The 21,769-nt window shown below is 48.7% G+C and overlaps 1 protein-coding gene across 4 annotated transcripts in view; it reads right to left on the bottom strand.

The window, feature by feature from the left end:
- The window catches only part of CNIH3 (cornichon family AMPA receptor auxiliary protein 3), a 93,426-nt gene that overhangs the window by 31,927 nt on the left and 39,730 nt on the right, over positions 1-21,769 (bottom strand). For 2 of the 4 annotated variants that reach the window (XM_040985759.1, XM_040985762.1), the window contains exons 2-3: positions 15,504-15,572; positions 10,850-10,897 (exon numbers count right to left, since the gene is read on the bottom strand). In XM_040985759.1, the coding sequence (XP_040841693.1) occupies positions 10,850-10,897; positions 15,504-15,572 (117 nt within the window). Of the gene's footprint in view, positions 1-8,656; positions 8,672-10,343; positions 10,366-10,845; positions 10,898-15,503; positions 15,573-21,769 lie in introns of all 4 variants that reach the window. The other 2 variants (XM_040985760.1, XM_040985761.1) reach the window with 2 other exon arrangements.

Below are 21,769 nucleotides of genomic sequence, written 5' to 3'. Positions count from 1 at the left end.
TCAGTGCCCAGGCTAGGCTCCAGAACAATTAAATGGGAAACACTGAGACATGATACCCAAGCAACAGTATTTTTCAGTCTGTCCAGGTGACTCCAGTGTGTAAACAAAGTGGAAAGCCAGCACTGTGACTGCATCCACTGCAATACCCACTCACTGTTCCAGGCAGCATAGGACACCTGCCACTCACCTGTCTTTGGTCTTCTGCCCACGCCTTAACCTGAGCTCGGCAGTGAGAGCTCACACGTTACAAACAGTCCACAGTGTTAGGTGGCTGTTAGTCTCACAGTCACTAATCCACTTAGCTAATTTAGAAGAAGCAGACACCCTGATAAGCAGCATAGCAGGTGCAGAAATAAAGAGGACATGATCCGTGCCTCAATAAGATAAAAGTGTAAGGTCTGTGTATTGGGAATCACAAAAGTTTGAATAATCAGCTCGGGAAGGCAGAGAAAAAACAAGAGGGCTTTTAGAAAAACTGAGCATATCCTTACAATGATCTCACTTTCTCTCTCCATCTATCTCAGTGCATAGCACAAGACTATGAACATAGTAGTTGGTAATAAATTCCACTAAATCAAATTGGTGCCCACTGGGTTTCTTCCATCATGACCAACACCAGGATTCCTTAGCTCCCCCCAAGCCCCAACATGCCCAGCCTCTTCAGATACCACCTGACATCCTGGAGACGTGCAGACTCAGCCCCTCCCCTCAACTCCCCTTGACATTTGGAGGTGAATGTCAGTGGCTGTGTGTCCTTCACTGGCTGCACCACTGGAAGCATCCCTTCTTGTAAAGGACATTGGCATGATCCATCAACATCTATAAAGATCCCCACCCTATAGCCAAGTACACAGTCCCCCAGCATGAAGACCAGCTATGGCCATTTGCCCAAGACCTGATCTACAGGAGCAAGTGAATGGACCATGCCTTCACAGCAATGGCCGCTTTCTTCACCCCTCCTCCCTTCTACATCTGGGAAGGTCACAGGGTTGACACCTGACGAACCAAAAAAGACCTAACAATGAAGAGCCCCAATGGCAGGAGCACCCTGTGTCTCTGGGGGACATCGCAAGCTGCTGTCCCCCACCCAGCCTCTCATCAACACAACAGCCCTGCCACCCCCAGAATGCGCGCCACTATGTTCTAGCCACAGCCACTTTGTTTTTGATTTACTCACAGCTGAACCCACATCTCACTGCACTTCCCTGCCTCCCACGCATTCTACAAAACCTTATGTTCCTTTTCACATTCATGAGAGGAGATTGTAGGAAAACCCAAGCTATTCCTGTCAGAACAGTCGATGACTTCATGACTTCCCACAGCACAAAGGCCAGGCTGCAAGAAGCTGCTCTGCCACTGAAAAACAGCAAGCTGACAAGTTGGCTTTCCTCTGGTCTCAGTAGTCCTCAACACCACAATGGCAGGGTGAGAAGGTGGCCATCGTTCTCTGACAAGGCCCTTGGTAGTCTGGAAACCACTTGCACCTGGGAGTGCAGACAGAAGTTAAAGGGGCTAAGGAGACTGGGCCTGGAGCTAGAACCATGTTTTTGGAACAAAGTAGATACGGTCAGCCCACTCACAGGGTTGCATGAAGATTTAGTTCCACAGCAGCTTCAGGCCCTTGCACAAGCCAACTAAACCCAAAGTTTAACTTTAAAAAGGACTCATGGCTTTAATCATCAGGGTTATCAAGAAAAACAGAACCAACAGGGCATGTGTGAAAAAAGAAAGACTGACAGTAGTTCCCCTCTATCAAGCTTCATTTTCTGAGATCACCCATGTTCCAAAATTACTATGGGGAAAATTCCAGAAATAAACAATTCTTAACTGTTAAACTGCATGCCATTCTGAGTAGTTGTAGTGTGATGAAGCTCACACTGCCCCTCCTGGGACATGAGTGGTTCCTTTTGTCCAGTGGCTCCATGCTGTATATGCTATCTACCCGTTACTCACTAAGTAAGCATCTTGGTCATTGGATCAACTGCCACAGTATCACAGTGCTCATGTTCAAGGAACCTTTATTTTACCCAACAATGGCCCCAATGTGCAAGCATAATGATGCTGCACCCACTTTGGGTGCTATAAAGTGGATCCTTCAAATGAGAAGTACAAGGCAGTCCAATGAGCTGTTTTGAGAAAGTAAGAGACATCATACTCACCTAACTTTCACCACAGCTATTTCTATTGATGTTCTACTTTATTATTAGCTACTGTTGCTAAGGTCTTACTAACTGTATCTCAGCTATAAACCAAACACTATCACTGATACAGATGTATAAGAAAAAGACATGGTATACTCAACCGTTTGGTACTGTCAGCGATTTTACTTCCAGCAAAGGCTTTGGAACCAGAGCATCCTCCAGGGGTAAGGCAGGGATACAGTATTTTAAGAAACTGGGTCACATGATTGCAGAGACTTAGTATATGCAAAATCTGCATGGTCAGTGTCTGGCAGGTCAGAGATCCTGAAAGAGTAGAGTTTGCAATTGAGAGCTGGGGCCATATATGAATGAACATCATCCTTGCTCACTGAGTTCAGTGCTCCCCACCAGCCAATACAGCACACTCACACTGCAGAGGGTCATCCAGTTTGCTCAGAGTCCACTGGTTTCAGTGGGATTCTCACAGCCATGAGACACTCACAACAGAATACCCAGAATGACATCTGACTATAGATTGGTACACCTTGGCCCGGTTTCTTTGACCCATAAAACTAACCCATGGACATCAAGGGGTTTCCACGTATTTCTGGATGGATATGTTTCAAGATTTATCCAGATATGACTGGAGGCCAGTCAGGTTTGAGAACCAATTTCAATAATGTGTGTGCTAAGGGAGTTTCTTTTCTCACGCCCATAAGGACTGCACAAGTGTCACCCTCCATGAAGTTGCGTGTGCCAGGCCTACACGGATCTAGAAACCAAGCTTCTGCCAAGTCTTGGGCCAGAAAGACATTCTCTCCATATGTGGCCAGCACAGACAGCCCATGGAGGGGTCTGCTCAACTGGGGCTCATTACATAGGAGCTGGGTGCTGGCCACATTTGCCCATTAACCATCAGCTGCCCTGGGTCAAAGCTTGCTGCCCTTTCCCTTTTCCTCTAACCCTGCAGGCCTCAGGGAGCTGCTGAGGAGACACATGCGTATCTACCCATCACCCAAGCCACCCTATTTCCCATAGTTTTTCTCTGCCCTGGCCATATAGGTAGGGGCATTGTCAAAAGGCAAGTGACTGGGCCTCCCCAAGAGCTACTGGAACAGAATTTCAGGATGTCGTTCCCATACGGATATTAGCACCATGCTCTAACCAACTGACCAACACATTCCCACATGGATATAAACTGAAAAATCTCCAGAGGTGACGTGACTAGAAAAGATGATGAGAAACCACCAGCTCAACTCAGAACAGATACAAAAGAATATCAATCTCTTGTGCTATTTCCTGACACAGGATGAGTTTTCACAATAAGGCAGCCCTGAAGAACAGGCACACCCACTGCCCTGGGACTCTATGGTCCCTCCCACTCTGACCCTGGGTGTAGCCATTTGCTTCAGCCAATATGATGCTTGCAGAATGAATGCAGGCAGAAGCTTCAGGAAGCACTGTGCATTCCCACCTCTCTTGGAGGCCAGGCCCACAGAAACTGTGGGCTGAGAGAGCAGAGCAAGCCCAATCTCCCCCAAACTGCATCTGCACCACCTCCCACAGCTGGGGCCCACCTGGGTTAGCTAATGGCCTGTTGGCATCCTGGTTTAGGCATGAGCCCAGCCAAGACCAGATGGATGCTTTCCCAGCCCCAAGCCCAGCCACCCCAGATGACCTGTGCACAGAGCAGGAGAAACCAAAAAACTAGGCAATGGCTGTCGGCTGGTCTGATAGCTTATCCCTGTGGCACTGGAGGACATACAAGGACAGCTACCCAAATGGGAATGGAAAGTCAGCACCCATTAGCGAGGGGTGTGCTTGCCCAGCCCTTCCTTCGCCTGTCGCAGCCCCAAGAGAACAGTGAAGTGAGGATGGGCACCGTTTCCACCCCTCCAGCTTCCGGCTCAGCAGCCCTGTGACAGCACCACTATTTACTCAGGGAGTGACATGTCCCAGCTTGCCCTCTAACTAACAAGGAGCTTGCCACAGAGAGCGTCTCAAAATACATTATACATGAGACACGGTTTCTGAACTAGCTACAAGTTTAGTTCTGGCATTGGCTTACTTTTCTTCAAGCACTCCCTTTAGGGGTGAACTCCTCCGACAAGCAGGTAAATGGAGTGAGGGGGAGAGCCTGGTAGGGATCTGCTTGGCCTCAGCAGCTGAGAGCCAGGCATTTCCGCAGGGTCCCTGAGGCTGCATGTGGCTGTGGGATTCCTGTCATCCCTTTCTAACACCCAAGCCAAGTAACTGCACTGATGGCCCTTACACTGCGTGTTTCAAGGAGAACCAACAATTTGCCCCAATTAAAAATGTGGACCCTGGGGCTGATGCCATGGTTTAGTAGGCTAAGCATCTGCCTGTGGCACTGGAATTCCACACAGGTGCCAGTTTGAGTCCCAGCGATTTTATTTCCAATCCAGCTCCCTGCTTATGGCCTGGGAAAGCAGGGGAGGAAGGCTCCATCCTTGCGCCTCATACCCATAAGAGAAACTCAAAAGAAGTTCCTGGCTTGGATCATCTCAACTCCAACTGTTATGCCCATTTGGGGAGTAAAGCAGTGGATGGAAGATTTCTGTGAAATGGGACCATTAATAGCAGCTACTTTCTTCTATAGCTGCAGTGGAGATGAAGAGAATTAATATTAAAGCGAAGCAGCAATCACTGCTAAAGACTGCCAGGGCTCCTGACAGATTTTAGAAATCCTCCTTCCATGGAAAACTCCCCACAACTGTCTCTAAGTTCACATCTCTCCAGTAAAATCCACCATTCCCTCCTGAATCCTGTGGGAAAGACTGTGTTAACAGCTGCCAAGATTCCAACTCAAATGAATCCCTCATGGCAGCAAATGCCAGTAATTAGAGAAAGGCGCCATATTTGCCATCCTCCCAAGTCATGCAGGGCCAACAAGCCTCCCAAGGCACTGAAGCAACGTGGAGTTCTCTGGAGGTGCTATGGGGAGAGAGGAGAGAATGCACTTAGTAGTGCTCGCTGAGCTCCAAAAAACTGGGGCAGAGCTTGAACCCACCATGGGCCGATCTGTAGAGTCAGCAAATGGAGAAGCCGGCACTGAAGATCTCTTCCTTCTATAAAAGTTACGGTTAGCTCCTGTCATCATCATGTTACATAACAAGTCACTGCAAACTTCAGTGCTTTAACAGCAGCCACACATCTAAAGGATGGCTGGGGGTCATCAGAGCCAGCAGGTTACAGGTGGGCCCAGGTGAGAGCCCCCTTCCTCTCATCTCTCATTCTCAGGACAAAAGCCAATAACACCCAAGGGCTCTTAAGCTCTCCCCTCCTCTCTCTCTCTCCCTCTCTCTCTCTCTCTCACACACACACACACACACACACACACACACCCCTTCTCTTGTTCCAGGTGACAAACCCATCACACAGCACAGCCCAATGACATCAGTAGGGAGAGACTTCTGGTACATGGAACTACTGCTAGATCCCAGGGCAAAGGTCACAGAGACAGAGCCAGCATGAAAGACAGATGAGTTCTCCAACAGCCCCGAAGATCCTCACCATTGGGTGAATACTCCACTATCAGAATCTGAAATTTCTTCATGTGGAACCCCATATTGCCTTTTTTAACCAGCCCCTGCAAATTAGGTCGCTGGACCTGGATGAGGGGAAGGATAGACTTGATAATAATGTTGTGCTTTCACTGGACACAGCTGACTCCTCTAAGACACTGTCTCATCCATGCCCCACCTCCCCCAAACCCTGCTTTCAGAGCCCTGCAATGGCATTTCTGCAGGTGATTCCAGCTCTGCTCACGGCTTTACCTCCCACACAGCTGCTCCCTGGGACAGAGGTGGGACTCTCCTCAGAGGCACAGACAGACGGTTCCTGGTGGGACCAGTTGTAGTCTGACCACTGCTTTGTTCTTCCCAGTATTCAACCTGGAGCACCTGCCCTATCCCATCAGCCTCCCCAATGAACAAAGCAACCCTCCTCCATCCCCAAACCCCATTCATTCATCCTCCTGCAGCACATCTTAGTGAGAGCTGCACAATGAAAGGGAAAACCATCTTCCACCAGACCATCTGCCATCATCCACTAGCATCAACCCTGCAACAGGACCGCATGTGCTCCTGGAGAAAGCAGGACATGAACTACAGAATCCAAAAAATAAAAGTAGGGGGGAGCCCAACAGGGGTTCCCAACTATACAACTGAGCACCTCTCTTTCTGAACCAATTCAGTCTGGCTTCAAACCACCTCTCCCGATAGCTGGGCTACCTTGGTATTAGGGATGTGACAGACAGTGCCCTACTCCACAGCCACAACTCAAGAAGTTTCTCTTCACTCTCACACCGCTCAGTTGAGCTCACATGTACATTCATCTTCTCCAACAACCCTCTGAATTTGCAGTTGCCACAGGAGGCCCCATAAGAACCCTTTATGTGCCTAAAAGCAGCCAAAAAAACAAAATCAAAAAAACAACCTCTGGCTTTCACGATGCTCTTTTAGTGCCCCCCTCAAATCCTCCTAGTACTCTGCGATGGGGAGGGCCACACCCAGAGCAAGTCACACTTGCCACGCAAAATGAATCATAAGCCCAAGTTGACACAAGCAGCCTACAGTTCAATTACCCAGGAGCACATTTGCTGATAATTACAAAGCTAAAAATGGATCCACCCTGCAAACCCCTTCCTTTCTCCCAAGCAAGCCGAGGAGGTGGCGTCACAACAACCAGCTCAGAGAGGCCCCACACAACAGAGTGTTCAGGAGACGAATTCCAAGAAATTTCTTGGAAGGTACAGTTCCCAGAAAGGGGTGATGTCAACAAGAACCATGAGCCCTCCCCCACCGTTCCCGACACACACTCAAAGCATGGGAATGTGATGTCCGAGGCCCATCCTAACTGAGAAAGAGACACAAGGTGGAGGCCAGGGTTGCCTCATCTCCTGAGGTCACTTAGACTTGCAGAGCAAGGGCTGGCCAAGGCAGATGCCAGTGGAACAGCTCAGCCCGACTCAGGGCCAGGGGTGTGTTTAGGGTGCTCATCAACATTCTCAGTGGGAGGCAAGGGTCAGGGTGATGACTGCTCCAGCAGCTCCGAGCTGGAGACACGACTTTCCTTTCGTTCTCACAACCCCTCTGTGATGGCACACCACTGTTACTACTCCCATCTGGGGTGGCACTCCTGTACACACCACGGGTCATACTGGTCGTAGGATAGAGGCGGCACATGGGAGTGGCAGCAACAGCTCACCAATTTAACTAACCCCCTTCAATTCTGAAGGGCCCACAATTGGCCAAGAGAAGACAGGGAGGTTTAAGTTCAGACTACAGAAGGCGGGCACTAGCAGGAAGGAAAGGAAGCAGCTGTAAGTTAGCACCTGAGCCAAGCAGGAAGACAGTGCTGAGTTAAATCTGATTTTAAAATGTCAGTAGTAAATGGCAGTCACAGTTGTCAAATTTATATAACGGACATGCCTGAAATGAAGAAATGAACAGGTTGTCACTCTCCCACAGGGTCCAATAAGAAGGATTTAGATTGTAGAAGTTAGCATTCACCTACTTAATATTTGTAAAAGATTTATTTACTTATTTGAGTGACAGAGAGAGAATATCTTCCCTCCACTGGTTCTCTCCCCCAAAACCCACAACTGCAAGGGCTTGGGCCAAACCAAAGGCAGGAGCCAGGAACTCCATCTGGGTTCAGAGGGTCCAAGAATTTGGACCATCCCAAACACACCACTGGGGAGCCGGATGAACAGAGTAGCCATAATTCAGAAAAGCACTCTGATATGGGATGCGAGTGTGACAAGTGGCAATTTAACCCACTGCACCACAATGTCAGCTCCATTTTCTAAACACTGTCAGCAGCCTTAGGACTGCTCTACACCCAAGTCACAAGACAAGATGATGAACAGGCATTCCAACAGGAGCAGAGATTCCTACACACCTGGTATCCAAATGTACCTCTGAGAACACAGGAATTTCCAAATTCAGGCAAAGAACATGTGAGCCACAGCAAGACCACCGGGGTCAGACCATAAGTACCAATCACGTGAAACTACATTCAGAAGGAAACTGCATCTATGACATCAATAGTGCCAAGTAATTAGGGTACACACGCTGTGTTACAAGGACAGAGGTGGCTCCTGGGGCAGGCTGCTGGGAGCCAGGAAGCCACAGCCTGCAGAAGCTGCCATCACTCACAGTCATGGCCGAAAGGATGTCCTCCGGTTCTCTCCCCGTCTTAGCCACTACAGTGAGCAGCAATAATCAATGTTTCACTTCACAGAGGCAGCACAAGCAGAAGCAGGAGGAAGTGAAAAGGGCAAAATCCAGGAAAAGGTACTTGCTGTGCAATGTTTCCTAGCATCAAATGTTTCAGTCTACTGTTTATAAAAATGTATGCAAACTATATGCAGATTTGCAAATAGCAATGCTAATTCTTGCAAAGCCTGCCTGCTTTCCTATCCTGGTCTCTGACCTTTGAAAGATCCAGTGCTTTAAAGCTGTGAGCAGCCAGACCTTGGTGGAGCCAGCCTCAGGCCCTTCCTTCTGTGCAGCCGGAGGCCATGGTCAAGCAATAAGGAAGGGTAAGCAAGGTAAAAGGACAGACTCAGGGATTCCTGTTCTGCCAGAGGACACAAGATGAAATGCTCAGGGGTGGGGAAGGAGGGCAATCCAGATTCTGAGAGAGAAAGCTTATTTGATCCACTCTTTGCTACTTAATCCAAAGTCTACGGAAGTGGTAACAGGAGCAAGGTGTACCAGATATTATCTGGGAGAGTAAATTACATATTCATGAAGTCACATTATACGTTATTGTTATGGGGTGCGAGTGAGATCACACCAGACATGTCTAAGGTTTTATTAAGGAGTCTTTATTAACCAAGCTTGTTGATGACAGAGCACACAAGAAATAGCAGATCACAAGTCCATATGGCAACCCAACCAATCATAATCCAACCAAACACAATCCAAAGAGGAATAAATGGTCATTATCCTTAAATCCATCCATTAAGCTAAAGACCTATGTCCCGGCTTCCCCAACAATATGTTATCCTAAGAGACACACAACAAATAACCTAGACACACTTACAAAGCTGCAGACATTCACCTTTCCCTGGCTTCTCTGCCCATATTCCATCACTGCTAGGCCTCACCTCTCCTGGAACTCCTGACAGTACACAGACCAGAAACAACATTATTATATCCATTGTCCTATCTAAGCACTGCACAGTGATCATGCTCAGGGGGTTACCTGTCCTGGGTCAGCCAAGAGTCAAGGTGCCAGAGCAACGGAAACACCTGACCAGAAAGAGCCCCTGCTTCATGAGCCTTTTAAAGGGGCTTGTGAGGGGAGTGGTTACACAATGCAATACCATCCCCTCTTGGTTGATAGGTGAGTCACAGGTGGGCAGGAGCAAATACCTAAGTGTTGTGAGTTAAGGAGTTAAGTGGCACTCATTGGGATGGGCAGGAACAGGAACTGGGCTTATAGCTAAAAAGACCTATTGGACTCATCTGCATCCAACATCCTAGCCAAATTAGGACGTGGGAGGAAGAGCATACAAGGAGAGGTGAAGGAGCAATCACTGGCTGCACTCTATAACATTCCCCACTTCTAACACCTGAGTCAAATCATTGATTCCGTCACATATAAGAGTTATTCTTTATTCCTTGGATCACTAGTATTTTTATGTGTGTGTCTTATCTGAGCACACTCCCCTGCTGTGTCACACAAGATGTGGAATTCTAACATATGGACACCCTAACAAAACATGCAAGGACAAGTAATTAGCTAGAAAATAATTGGCTTCTTGATTAAGCACTCTTAGCCAGAGAAAAGTATCATTATTGAACTATAGCAAAAAACTTCAGAAACTTGCAAAAATGTTCTCCCTTCTGCCGGCACAGGCACAGCATTTGGTTACTTTCCTAGTCACACAGGCTCAAAAATGCCCTTCAGGTTGACAGGTGGCTGCCCATGGCCTGCTGTCCATCCACTCCGCACAAAGCTCGGGGATGTCCTTCGGCCCAAGACTGTGATGTTCACTGCAGCCTGCTTGTTTTGTACACTTTGCTGCAAACGGTTTCCTGATGGGGGAGGTAGCCCTCCAGTCAGAGCTGCTCTGAGTAGCAAGCCTGAGGGCAGGTGCACATGCGTGCTTCCCCCAATGAGTTCAGGGCAGCTGCAGCCTACAGCCCACCAGCCATTCAGAGAGACTCCCCGCCTGGTGTGGCTCCCCCTTTCATCACAGCTCCCCCATCCTATCCCTCTGACACTCCCAATGATGCTGCCAATCAAACTGCCACACTCAATGACAGGCAGAAACCTCAAAGGAAAGCCAGGACCCAGTGAAAACCTCCTCTGCACGTGAGGAGAGGGTGTTCCCGAGCCCGGCACCAGACAGGAACAAAGGCTGTGCAGCGACACCAGCTGTAGAAGCCATCCATCATCATGCAAAGATGAAGAGGCTGGAAACCCGACCAGAGGGCACCTGTAATCATCAAGAGCCAGCGTGACACCAGATTGATGGCCACCGCTTTTAATTAGCTCCTCTTGTCTCAAGAGGTTTCCAGGGAGCTGATGGTTTGCTCGCAGCTCCCCTCCCCTGCTGCCATTTGCCTTCCTGGGTAGACAGAGCCAGTGCAGGCATCAGTCCCCTCCACAGTGAGCCCGCCAACCAATGGGCAATGCCCCACCCACACGCCCCACAGCACTGCACTGACCTTTCGCAGAAGGAAGCAGATGCGCTCAATGTTCCTCAGCCGCTCCCTCTGTTGGGATATACCAGAAAGAAGAGACAGAAAGTGAGGGGTCCTGCTACAAGAGGGGGAGAAGCCCACACCACCAACCCCAGTCACACACACAACCCCTCTTGGGCGCCCGGCCAGCAGGTAGCTTTTTCCAGCAAGTTCAGGCTTTCTTCACTCTACCATGTTACACTTATTTGCTGCCAACAGAACTCTCCTTCTCACCCAGCAAATTTTTGTGCACCTTCTCCTGTAGGCCACACCTCAGCCTCCAGGTCCATGTGAAATGGTCATCCTGCAGAATGGGGGCGGGGGGTGCACAGGCTCACAGAGCAGCACCCTGCAGCTGACAACTGGTCCTCCTGGGAGGACTCTCCACTCGGGTCTCAGATGGCATATGCCCCTCCATCAGTGCACAAGGTAGACCAGTTCTCCCCACTGACTTTATTTTTCTAAAGTCAGGACACTTGGAGTGAGTAACTTCTCCCACTAAATTAAAGACAGCACAGTGCCCCCAGACTATGACTTTTCAAGAAGTCCAAGTCCATCTCAGAGAGCTGATTTGATGCCCAGGGAGGAAGTCACACCACACACTCAGAGCTGTGGCCTCTCTTTTTCTGCAGACTTTCATGTTTTCCAAAGCGGCACAGAGCACAGCTGCGGAAGCTCCTGGTGCTTCATTACCCAGGCAATTTGGCTGCTACAGACATAGTGGTAATGAGATTCCTGGTGAATGTGGAGAAGACAGGTGGCTGGGCCCCTTCCAGTTCCCTAATTGAATCATCAGTGTAGTGACTCCTGTGCGTCCTGATGCCCAGAGGAAGCAGCACATCAGGACAAATCAGTGTCCAAGTGGCTAGCAAGACAGATATCATCCCACTTAGCACACGTGTGCAAGCACGCAGACATGTGTGCACACAGGTACACGCATTCACACATGTGTACATCCATGTGTGCTGACATGTGCACATGCAGGGACACAAATACACATGTATACACGACACACTGCCGTCCACTCTCCAGCAACACAGCAGTGCTCACAACCTCACAGTGCTGCTGAATATCCAGCAGGTCCAAAGGAAGGCAGACCTGAGGCACGAGCAGTGACCCTCGGCATTCCCCTCCCCTCCACTGCCACCAAGTGAGCGCACCAGGGAGCCCAACAATGTGTGGCCTTTGGGAGCATCTGAGATCTTGACATGGGCACGAGGCCTGACAGGGCCCTCGTCACCAGCTAGCAAAGCCTAGATTTCACGCCACTGGAGCCCGAAGCGCTGCGTTAGTGGCTCCACAGAGGCTTGGAGAACTTGCAGATGAGCTAAATGAAGCATCCAAACCATTTACTTCCTGCCAGGTATAAAGATCCTAGCATTTCCTAAATGGATGCTTTTCCATTTAGGGCTTTTACAGAGGGGGAAGGAAACGCTGCTTTTGTCTTTAGTCTCGAACACGCAAGTGTCTTTCCCAGGGTACCTAGGGTACCTACCCCTAGGGACTCTAAGCTAACTATGAAATGTCTGAGCTTCATGGGGCCTGGGCTCTTTAATTAACCTGTGAGCTAATCAGAAAGGTGGCCATGCCCATAGATGTGTAAGAGAACTGAATAGGATGTGGGACAGACTGGACCAGTCTGCTGCACATACTGGCAAGCTCAGGAACCAGGGCTGGGAGCAGGCCTGGTAGGGATTATCTGGGGGGTCACTCCTACTAGGCTACAGCTCCCACTGATGAATTTGAGGGCCAAGCGTGTAGTGGGCAGGATTGGGATGAGCCACAGCATCAGCTGGCTTGCATAAGAGATGGGGCTGGAGATAGAAATGACCCAGCAATTGTAACTACCAGTGTGTCCATCATCTGATGTGGGTGACAAAAGAGCCAGACCTCATACTAGCAAGCACTAACAAGAGTCAGGTCTGGGATCACTTCAGACAAAGTTTATTTAGGGATATCCCCAAATGTCAGGTGGACTCAGAAGAACTCCAACCACGAGGAGAATCATAACTCTGTGGTCTGACTGTGGAGTGCATATGTCAGAACTGGCCTCCTCAGTAGGTTACATGGAGCAGTGGACAGCAGGCCTAGATGCTCATGGAGCATATGGCAGTCCACTGGGGCCTGCAGAGGACTTCTAGTACCATAGCAGAAGATGGAGGGCAGAACAAATTGGACAACTATCCCAGCCAAGCATTGACAGCAAATATCGGGGCAAACAGAGACTCTAAAGTAGAATATGCCAGCCAATGGACCTTGGAAAGATTTCCTCATCCTTGGATTGGCAGTACAGATAGCATTTCAGAACTATCAAAACCACTTGAGCAGAACACTCGGAGCATGCTCCACATCAGGGACCCTGGGATGACATTAAGGGGCCATTCCCCATCCCTGGGTACTGAGGCAGTTATGAGGATGGGTGCAGCTTCTCCCCTTATGACCCCTCTTCCTCCAGATAAGGAAGAAGAAAAAAACAATCTAGAAACAATGGTCTCACCCACTTTCCTCTAACCTTCACCCTCCCCACCCTGGAAAACTATGTAAACATCATCAAAAATAAAAATAAATAACAGCAAAAAAAGAAAGGTGGCCTTAGAAATTGTAGTAGAAGAAAAGATCCAGTGTTGGTGCTACATGGCTGTACCCTCCAAAACATATTCATTCTTTCTTCAGCAAACACCTCTCATTCATGGAACAGCTACTGTGCACAATTTCTACTCTTACACTTGGCTTTGTACAGGAGTTCCAGGGAGTTTATCCAAGCCCTAATTTTCTATGTCCTGTCTAAACTAAGGAACTTGCCATGATAAGGTAGAAATGGACTCCATAAAAATATGTCTATGGTCCTGATCACCTCTAAGCCATGCGGAATTTTGGGAGATGAGCCCTGTGTGGTGGTACAGTGAATTAAACCGCCAGCAGTCACACCAGCATCCCCTATGCACATCAGTTCAGATCCAGCTCCCTATTATTGTACCTAGCAAACAACAGATGATGAAGATGACAAGCAGCTGGGCCCCTGACACCCACAGGAGAGACCCAGATGGACTTCCAGGACCCTGGCTTCGTTCAGGCCTAGCCATGGTGGCTGTAGCCATTTTAAAATGACTCTCTCTCTTTCAAATAAATAAATCTTTTTTTTAAAGGACACTGAACAACAGGAAAAAGTTCTTATGTAATATTTACTCTGCAATCACACAAGAATGCTCAGGCATTTTTCTATCTGTGCCACTTTTTTCATTATCTGAGACCAAGCATCTGGGAAGAGGGAAAGCAGCTCTGTCTTCCCTGGCATCTGAAACCAGAGTGTGTTCCCTGTCTCAGAGCAGCCCAGTGTACCTGCGAGGTGTCAACGAGCCAGGTGTGCACAAAAACATGAGAAGACGACACGAGGGCAAACCCTCTGAGATGAGAACTCCAACTCATCCCAGGGGTGGCTGGGAGATGCAAACAAACCTGAGTTTAACGATTTCAAGTCCTCCGAAAGACAAGCTGTGAGGTGGATTTTACAGAAGTGACTTTCAATGAGTGTGGCTCTATTTCCATAGAATCAAAGAATGTAGTGCTACAGGCACCCTCAAATGACACAAAAGCAAGTCTCATTGAAGAGACGACAGACTGGGAGGTAGGCACACAGGTTTCAGAGCCAGACAGATCCACGCTCAAATCCTAAGGATTGCTTATGAATGCCAAGATCCTGGCCAGGTCAGGCAGCATTGTGGACTGGAAATTGGCTCAAGGAACCTTGTATCAAGTGGCTTCTTTCTGAGGATTAAGCGTTGTTTATACTAAGTTCTTAACACAGAGGGAAAAAAAAAACTGAAAAAAAAAGTTACAATTCCTGTACGCATCGTCCGCTTTACAGACAAGGGTGCTGAAGCCCACCCTGGCCAACAACTAGTGGGACCTCCCTAGATGCTGCCCTTGGCCCTTGGGTGAGGATGAGGTTGGACATCCCCCAGGGTCCGAGGGCCCCACCCCAGCAAGTGTTCTCTCTACAGCTTCAAGTACCCACAGAGCTCCCCCTCTACTCCCTGCACCAATGCTTCTCCTTGCTTCTGCATCCATTTAGAAGCTCCCCCAAAGTAAGGCAGACAGGGGGGCTAGCATGCAGGGACTGACAGCGAGACAAACACAAAGACACTGAGAGCCACGTGTCCTGAGGCAGGTGGATCCCACACACTTAACCTGAATCAGAACTACCAGACCACTTCAGATTCCCCCAAAACATGAGCTGGCATTGGAACACTGCACTATCTCAGATCAACACATGCTGGGGCACCAGTAAAGTGCTCGGGGTTTTATATAGTGTCCTACCCATCAAATCATCACCTGGGAAACCTGGCACACAGAGAGGGATGCAGCCAAAAACCCCTCTCCTTGTTCAAGGACCAGTAACTGAAAACCAACAGACTCTTCCCCGGGCTCTTTGCGCTGTCAGCTTGACTTAACAGGACAGTTCAAGACCTCAGCAGGCCTGGAGAAGACTCCCCACTAGCATTGAGCTGCATAAAGGGGAGCACTCAGCAGGTAGATGTTCTTTATTCCTCCAACTCATTGAAGCCTTTATCCTCCATGCCAGGCACTGGTTAGCCTGTGGTGACATCAAGTTCTTGTCACTGTCCCCCCAATGACTTACCGCGTGAACAGGATTACACTGGTCTATGGGGCTCTTAAAATCTGTCCTTAGCTCATCAAAGGCAATTATCTGCAAAAGAATACAGAAAGCAGGCGTCAGTGCACAGGTGGGTCAGCTCATGTGTCCAAAGCATGAACCTGGAGGTTGGCTTCAACACGATGACAGAGTGTGGAAGAATGTTTGGACATAATGGGCTCCATTAGGAGATGGTCACCATTACAGCTGGGGACAGGCACATTGACTATACTCTTTCATCTGCTGTGCATGCTTCACATTCCCCAGGGAAAGCTTCTGAAGTCTCCTATGCTTTACTTGGATGTAGGGAAGGGCCGGGGTCAGGCCAGGGCAGGTTGGCAGGCAGATAAAGTACAGAGGTATTGACAGGGGGCCAAACAGGCAGAAGGTGGGCCAAAGAGACAAACCAAAACTCAGGAAGCAGCATTAGTAGGAACGGAAATGACCAACTCTCTAGAGGCCCATGGCCTGGACAACCAGCTCCCACACAGCCTTCTACAGCTCCACGAGAGCTCAGTCTGAATACAGACTTCCCAGACAAGAGTGGCTTCCCTATGTATCTGTCAGGGAGAGCTGTGCAAGTGATCTTTTCCAGTCCCAGAACACAACACAACACAACCCACAGGAAGAACCACCTTGGAGGTGAAGGCTCTCAAGTCCACAGCCTAATCCCAACCAACCTGTCTGCAGCAGGTGGACTACATGGTGGAACAAGGTGGCATCTGACCAGAGAAGTGGCTCTAGGAGACAGGAGGCCCCAGTTTCTCCCAAACTCATTACTCTTACAGCACAGAAATGAACAAAGCCAACTCCCCAGATGTGCATCACTGGGGGGCTGGGTATCCTAGATTTTCTGGTAAAACCACTGAAGCTAAAAAAGCCAGTTCAGCACCTCTGAGGGTCCCTGACCCAGGGACAAGGGACTGAGAGAGAGAACATCTGTCTACAAAGCGATCACAGAGGTAAGCACTTGGCCTCCGCATCCCACACCGTGGCCCAGCTCTGCTTCCCATTTCAGCTTCCAGCCAGTACAGACCCTGGAGGCAATGGGGGACGGTTCAAACACTTGGGTCTCTGCCACCCGCACACAAGACCTGGATTGAGTTATATGCTCCTGGGTTTGGATTCGACTGGGACAGCCCACACTATTGTAAGCATCTGGGGAATGAATTGGAAGGATAAAAGCAGGCTTGCACATAGGCCTCACAGAAAAACAGGCTCATCCATAGGTCATGTAGAGGAAGGGCTTGCACAGTAGGAATGGGGGTGGGAGAGAGGGAAGAATGAGCTGGCTCTGAGTCAAGAGAAACAAGGCTGGTACTGCCGGACAGTGAGACAAATGTCAACTAAACACATAGCAAGTGCCGGCAACTGTGCAGTGATGCTTTGACAGTCCATGGCTAACAGCGGAGTCTTTGCTTCTGTATCTGCCTGCCTGCTTGCTGCTAGTGCAGAAACCAGTGTTTTTATCCTAAAGCAGCTTGTGACAAGGGACCATCAAGACCCAACCTTTCAGGGGAGGCCCAGGTTGGCCGACGTCATCTGACTCAAAGAAAGGTTACTTCTTTTCTCACAAGAGGCTATGGGCTTCTTAGTGGTCTTATTTCCATAACAAGTCTACTGAGGGAAGGTATTTCTTTCTCTAAATCAAATAAATACAAATATATCAATATTTTCAAAAGACTAAGGAGAAAGCAATGGTCAACGTCTGAAAAGGAACAGAGTGGAACAAGACAACTACATGGGAGACGGACTGGAGTTTCACATCACTTTTGAAAATTTAATTAAATGAAGCGGTCAAATGCCATTCCAACTTCAATACTCCTACAGAATCAGAACACAACTCTGCTATAACCTGCACACAGTGTCCCCTGCCAGAGTTAACTATCCCACCTACAGCAGCAAGGAATGTACACTGGCCACCTCTAACTGTTCATCACTTTGCTTTATTGAACTGGCCCGTGACTCCTTGAAGCATCCAAGCAGTCTATTGAGCAAACTCTGGCCTACAGGCCACCTTATTCCACCACGTAGTCCACAGAGCAAACTCTGTGGCCTAGGAAAGCAGCAGAGGATGGCTCAAGTCCTTGGGCCCCTGCACCCATGTGAGAGACCTGAAGAGGCTCCTGGCTTCAGATCAGTTCAGCTCTACCTGTTATGGCCATTCTCTCTCTGTAAAAATCTATTTTTAAATAAAAATAAGTAAATCTTTAAAAATCTAACAGTAAGATTGCTCTTTGCAGTGAGTCTGTATGACTCTTGACCAGTGCAGTCACAGGAACTCCTCCTCACTCAACACACAGAACGGCAGGTTCTTGGCACAGTGGGAAACCGCCACTCTGGACGACTGGGCTCAAATCCTGGCTCCCCTCCCAACTCTAACTTCCTGTTAACCCACACCCTGGGCAGCAGCAGCGGAGGACTCAGGTGGTTGGGTCCTTGCCACCCATGCAGAATTCGAGTCTACAGGCTTCAGCCTGGCCCAGCCCCAGCTATTCTATATATTTGGGGGAGTGAGCCAGCTCATGGAAGTATGGAAGTGGGGAGTGTTCATTCTTACCTCAAATGAGAAAAAATTTTAAATAATATAGAATGGTTCCACCATTCTATCACACCTCAAAAAAAAAACACAAAGCTGCCTCCTGTTGCCCCCTGGGAGTTAATCCCCACGCCTAACCCCCTGCTCCCTGATCAGTACTCACTCCTGTTCTCCAGCCCCATGGTTTTGCCTTTTCCAGAAAGTCACATCAGTTGGGGGCCAAGCAGTATAGGGGCACAGGAGTCCTTCCTCCTTCTGATGTGACATACTCAGGGCTCACCACACAGTGCTGTCATCAGCAGTCAACTCCTCGGTCTGCTGAATGAGACACCAGGAGTAGATGAGCTACACTCTGTCCATTCATTCACCTGCTGAAGGATGTCAGGATTGTACCTAGACTTTGATCATCATGAATAAAGCTGCCAAGAGCATTTGCATAAAGGCTCGTGTCTAACTGCTACTGCATGCCTGGGAAGGCATTGCAAGACAGCTCAAGCACTCGTGTCCTTGTTGCCCATGTGGGAGAGCCAGGTTAGAGGTTCAGGCTCCTGATTTCAGCAACAAATGGGCAGGCAAATCTGAGGAATGAACCAGTGGATGGAAAATCTCTTTCTCTGCTTCTCCCTTTGTTGTTGCCTTTCAAATAAATAAGAAATAATAATCTTTTTTAAAAATCTATGTTCAGGCCCAGCAGCATGGCCTAGCAGCTAAAGGTCCTCGCCTTGAATGCACCAGGATCCCATATGGGCACTGGTTCTAATCCTGGCAGCTCCACTTCCCATCCAGCTCCCTGCTTGTGGCCTGGGAAAGCAGTTGAGGATGGCCCAAAGCCTTGGGACCCTGCACCCATGTGGGAGACCTGGAAGAAGTTCCTGGATCCTGGCTTCGGATCGACACAGCACTGGCCATTGCGGTCACTTGGGAAGTGAATCATGGGATAGAAGATCTTCCTCTATGTCTCTCCTCCTCTCTGTATATCTGAGTTTCCAATAAATAAATAAATCTTTAAAAAAAATCTATGTTCCAATCATTTGTTCTCCCTACTTTTAATTTAGCAGGCTGATTTCTGATTGGTCATTTTGGAGGGTTCTTTGTGTGTGTCGGATACAAGCACCTGTCAGTCACGCACTTAGCAAGCATTTTCCATTCTGTGGCCTGTCTGCTCATGCTTAGCAGGTTTGTCAGAGCACATTTTGCATTTTCACACATTTCAGCTCATCTCATTTCTGCTCCCCTTTAGGATTCACACCTTGGGTAATGCAGCCCAGAATCCTTTTGATTATACGAACTTGCAGGATCACAAAGGTTGTCTCCACTTTTCCCTAACACCTGGAGTTTTCTCTGTGGGAAGGTTTCCAGCACAAATTCAATTTCCTTATACATGTAGTACTTGTCTAGTTATCTGTTTCCTGTTTCACGACGTTATGTCAAGCATCTGGTCCATTTCATCACAGTTGTCAAATTCACAGATTTATATTCAAAACTACTCTTAGTCCTTATTTCTCCTTCCTTCATGAAACATCTCTCCTGCTTTTTCTTCAGATTTTCTGATAGGGATGTGTTCTGTTTACAGCACAGATTGCAGCAATAGGCTCACAGATATGCGGTTGTCTCTAAAATCATTAAGCATCATGCAATACACAAACACAGCTTTTTAGTCAAGGCTCCAGAAAAGATTAGAATTGGAAACAACAGAGCCATGGGGACCAAGCAGGCAAAGCTGTTCTTCCACAGGATGCTTGACCATGACCCTAGAGAGCCATCATGTCCAGGATTCCCTTGGGGTAGGCCCTTGCCTGAAAAAGCAGGGCCAAGATGAAGCGTCGGGCTGGCACCAGAACTCCTACAAGAGATGATGCCAGCAGGAGAGAGAAAGGAAGACACTAAGACCCTTTGAGGACGGCCCATTGGTGGTTCCTGGAGGAGAGATCCGGAAAAGAATGGAGCTACCGTAGTCAGACCCTGCTCTTGCCACCACTTGGCTTGGGCTGGTACATCCCCAGATGCCCTGCACCAGCCCTCGGGCCTCGCCTCTCTACTCACCCAGATCCACAAAGCAATGATTTGCTGCAAATGAAGCCTGGGATGAAAGGCCTGGAGCACCAGCTGTCACCACTTGGGTCTGCCCAACATCTGCACTGCCTTCCTCCGCCTGCAGCCTGGACCCGACCGAGGAGGAAAGGAAACAAACCCTCAGAGGCTTCCTTCATCAGGGATAGGCATTTAGAATCAAACACAAAAGTGATCTTGCCAGTCTACAAGAGCAACTGTGCTAAGAATCGGCAGGTTGTACCACAGGAAAAGCAAAACAAAACCTTGGGAGAACCAAATGGCGGAATAGGGTAAGGACATGTTTAAACAGCCAGAGAAATATTAGCCAGTGTGAAGCAGAGAGGACACATTCCAGCAAATAAGAGAGGACAGAACAACAGCAGAGGGGTACCTGGAGACTGACAGACACAGGAAAACAGTGGACACAACAATGGTGTTGCAGTAACTGATCAGCGGCATTCAGCAAGTGGTGATCCAAATCATACCAGAAATCCACCAGCAACCAGGTGGGAAGAGACTTTCACTGGGAGCTTGAGAGGTGAACCCAGACAAAGAACTGCCTGTCTTGCTGGTTTGTTTGCTTTGATCAGGAACAGAGACAGAGCAGCAGATACCAGATGAGCAGTACGGAACAGGGTGGATTTCACAAACCAGATCACCCCTAGAGCCATATTGGGCACCAGTTTGTTTAAGGAGGTAAGGGCTATGGACAGAACTGTTCATGCGCTAAGATGGAAGTGAACCCATTTCTGATTCAGCAAACTGCAACAACATGGCATTCTACAGGTTCCACCCAAGACAGGTCTGGGTAGCCCTCAGACTTGACAGCCAGCAGATCAAGAACTCTAGTAGTGGCACATCAGGTGCCATTCTTATAGTGTGACAAAGAATTTAACACTGCAGGGGACAACAGTGAGCTGCACATGCACTGAGCTTGGCGAGAACTCACCGAACTCATCGCGTTGTACTGGTCCCACAGGAAAATAATACCGACTATGGCTTTGTATGGGTCAAAATAGGTCTATGTGGCCCTTGACCTAATGGCCAACAGGTTCTAGCAAGATCACCACCAACAGCAACCTAGCTATATCGGACACCTGGCGTCTCCCTAATTCTGGGACCTGCTCCAACTGGAAGTGGGAGAAAGGTTGTACAGCCCACAGTGTAGCCTCAGCACAGGGGTGGCGACTGGTGAGCCAGGAGCTGGGGCTATGGAGACCGTGGTAGAAATCTAACATAAGAACCCAGACCTGGAACTTGCTGGAGGGAGTGGCACAAGTGACTGCAAACAAAGAACTATGGACCAACTACAATAAGTAAAATAGAATTGTAGATCTGTGACACAGCTTAGAAACCTGCCCCACACACTTTGCAGTCACTTGTGCCACTCCCTATGCATCCCCTTACCAAAATGATTCCATTTGCCGGAAAACTCTGTGGACTGTGGAATCCTGCGCAGGGATTTCCCCCCAGCTAGAAATCAGTGCTGGGAAAGATTAAATGAGATAATGAATACAAAGCCCCAGGCACTCGGTTAAGTAACAATAAATGCTGCCACTTTGCATTATTGCTGTCATATTCCCATGCAGCTGTCAGGGGCCCGTGCCTCTGGCCCCATGCCTCCCCCCCACCCCAGTCCCTAACCTCATTATCATCCCTC

The sequence above is a fragment of the Ochotona curzoniae genome, unplaced genomic scaffold (assembly GCF_017591425.1).
Source record: "Ochotona curzoniae isolate NIBS_2020 unplaced genomic scaffold, NIBS_Ocur_1.0 contig_430, whole genome shotgun sequence".
NCBI classification, from domain to species: Eukaryota; Metazoa; Chordata; class Mammalia; order Lagomorpha; family Ochotonidae; genus Ochotona; species Ochotona curzoniae.
Note: the sequence above shows the minus strand (reverse complement) of the source record. Positions and strands in the feature narration are given on the sequence as shown.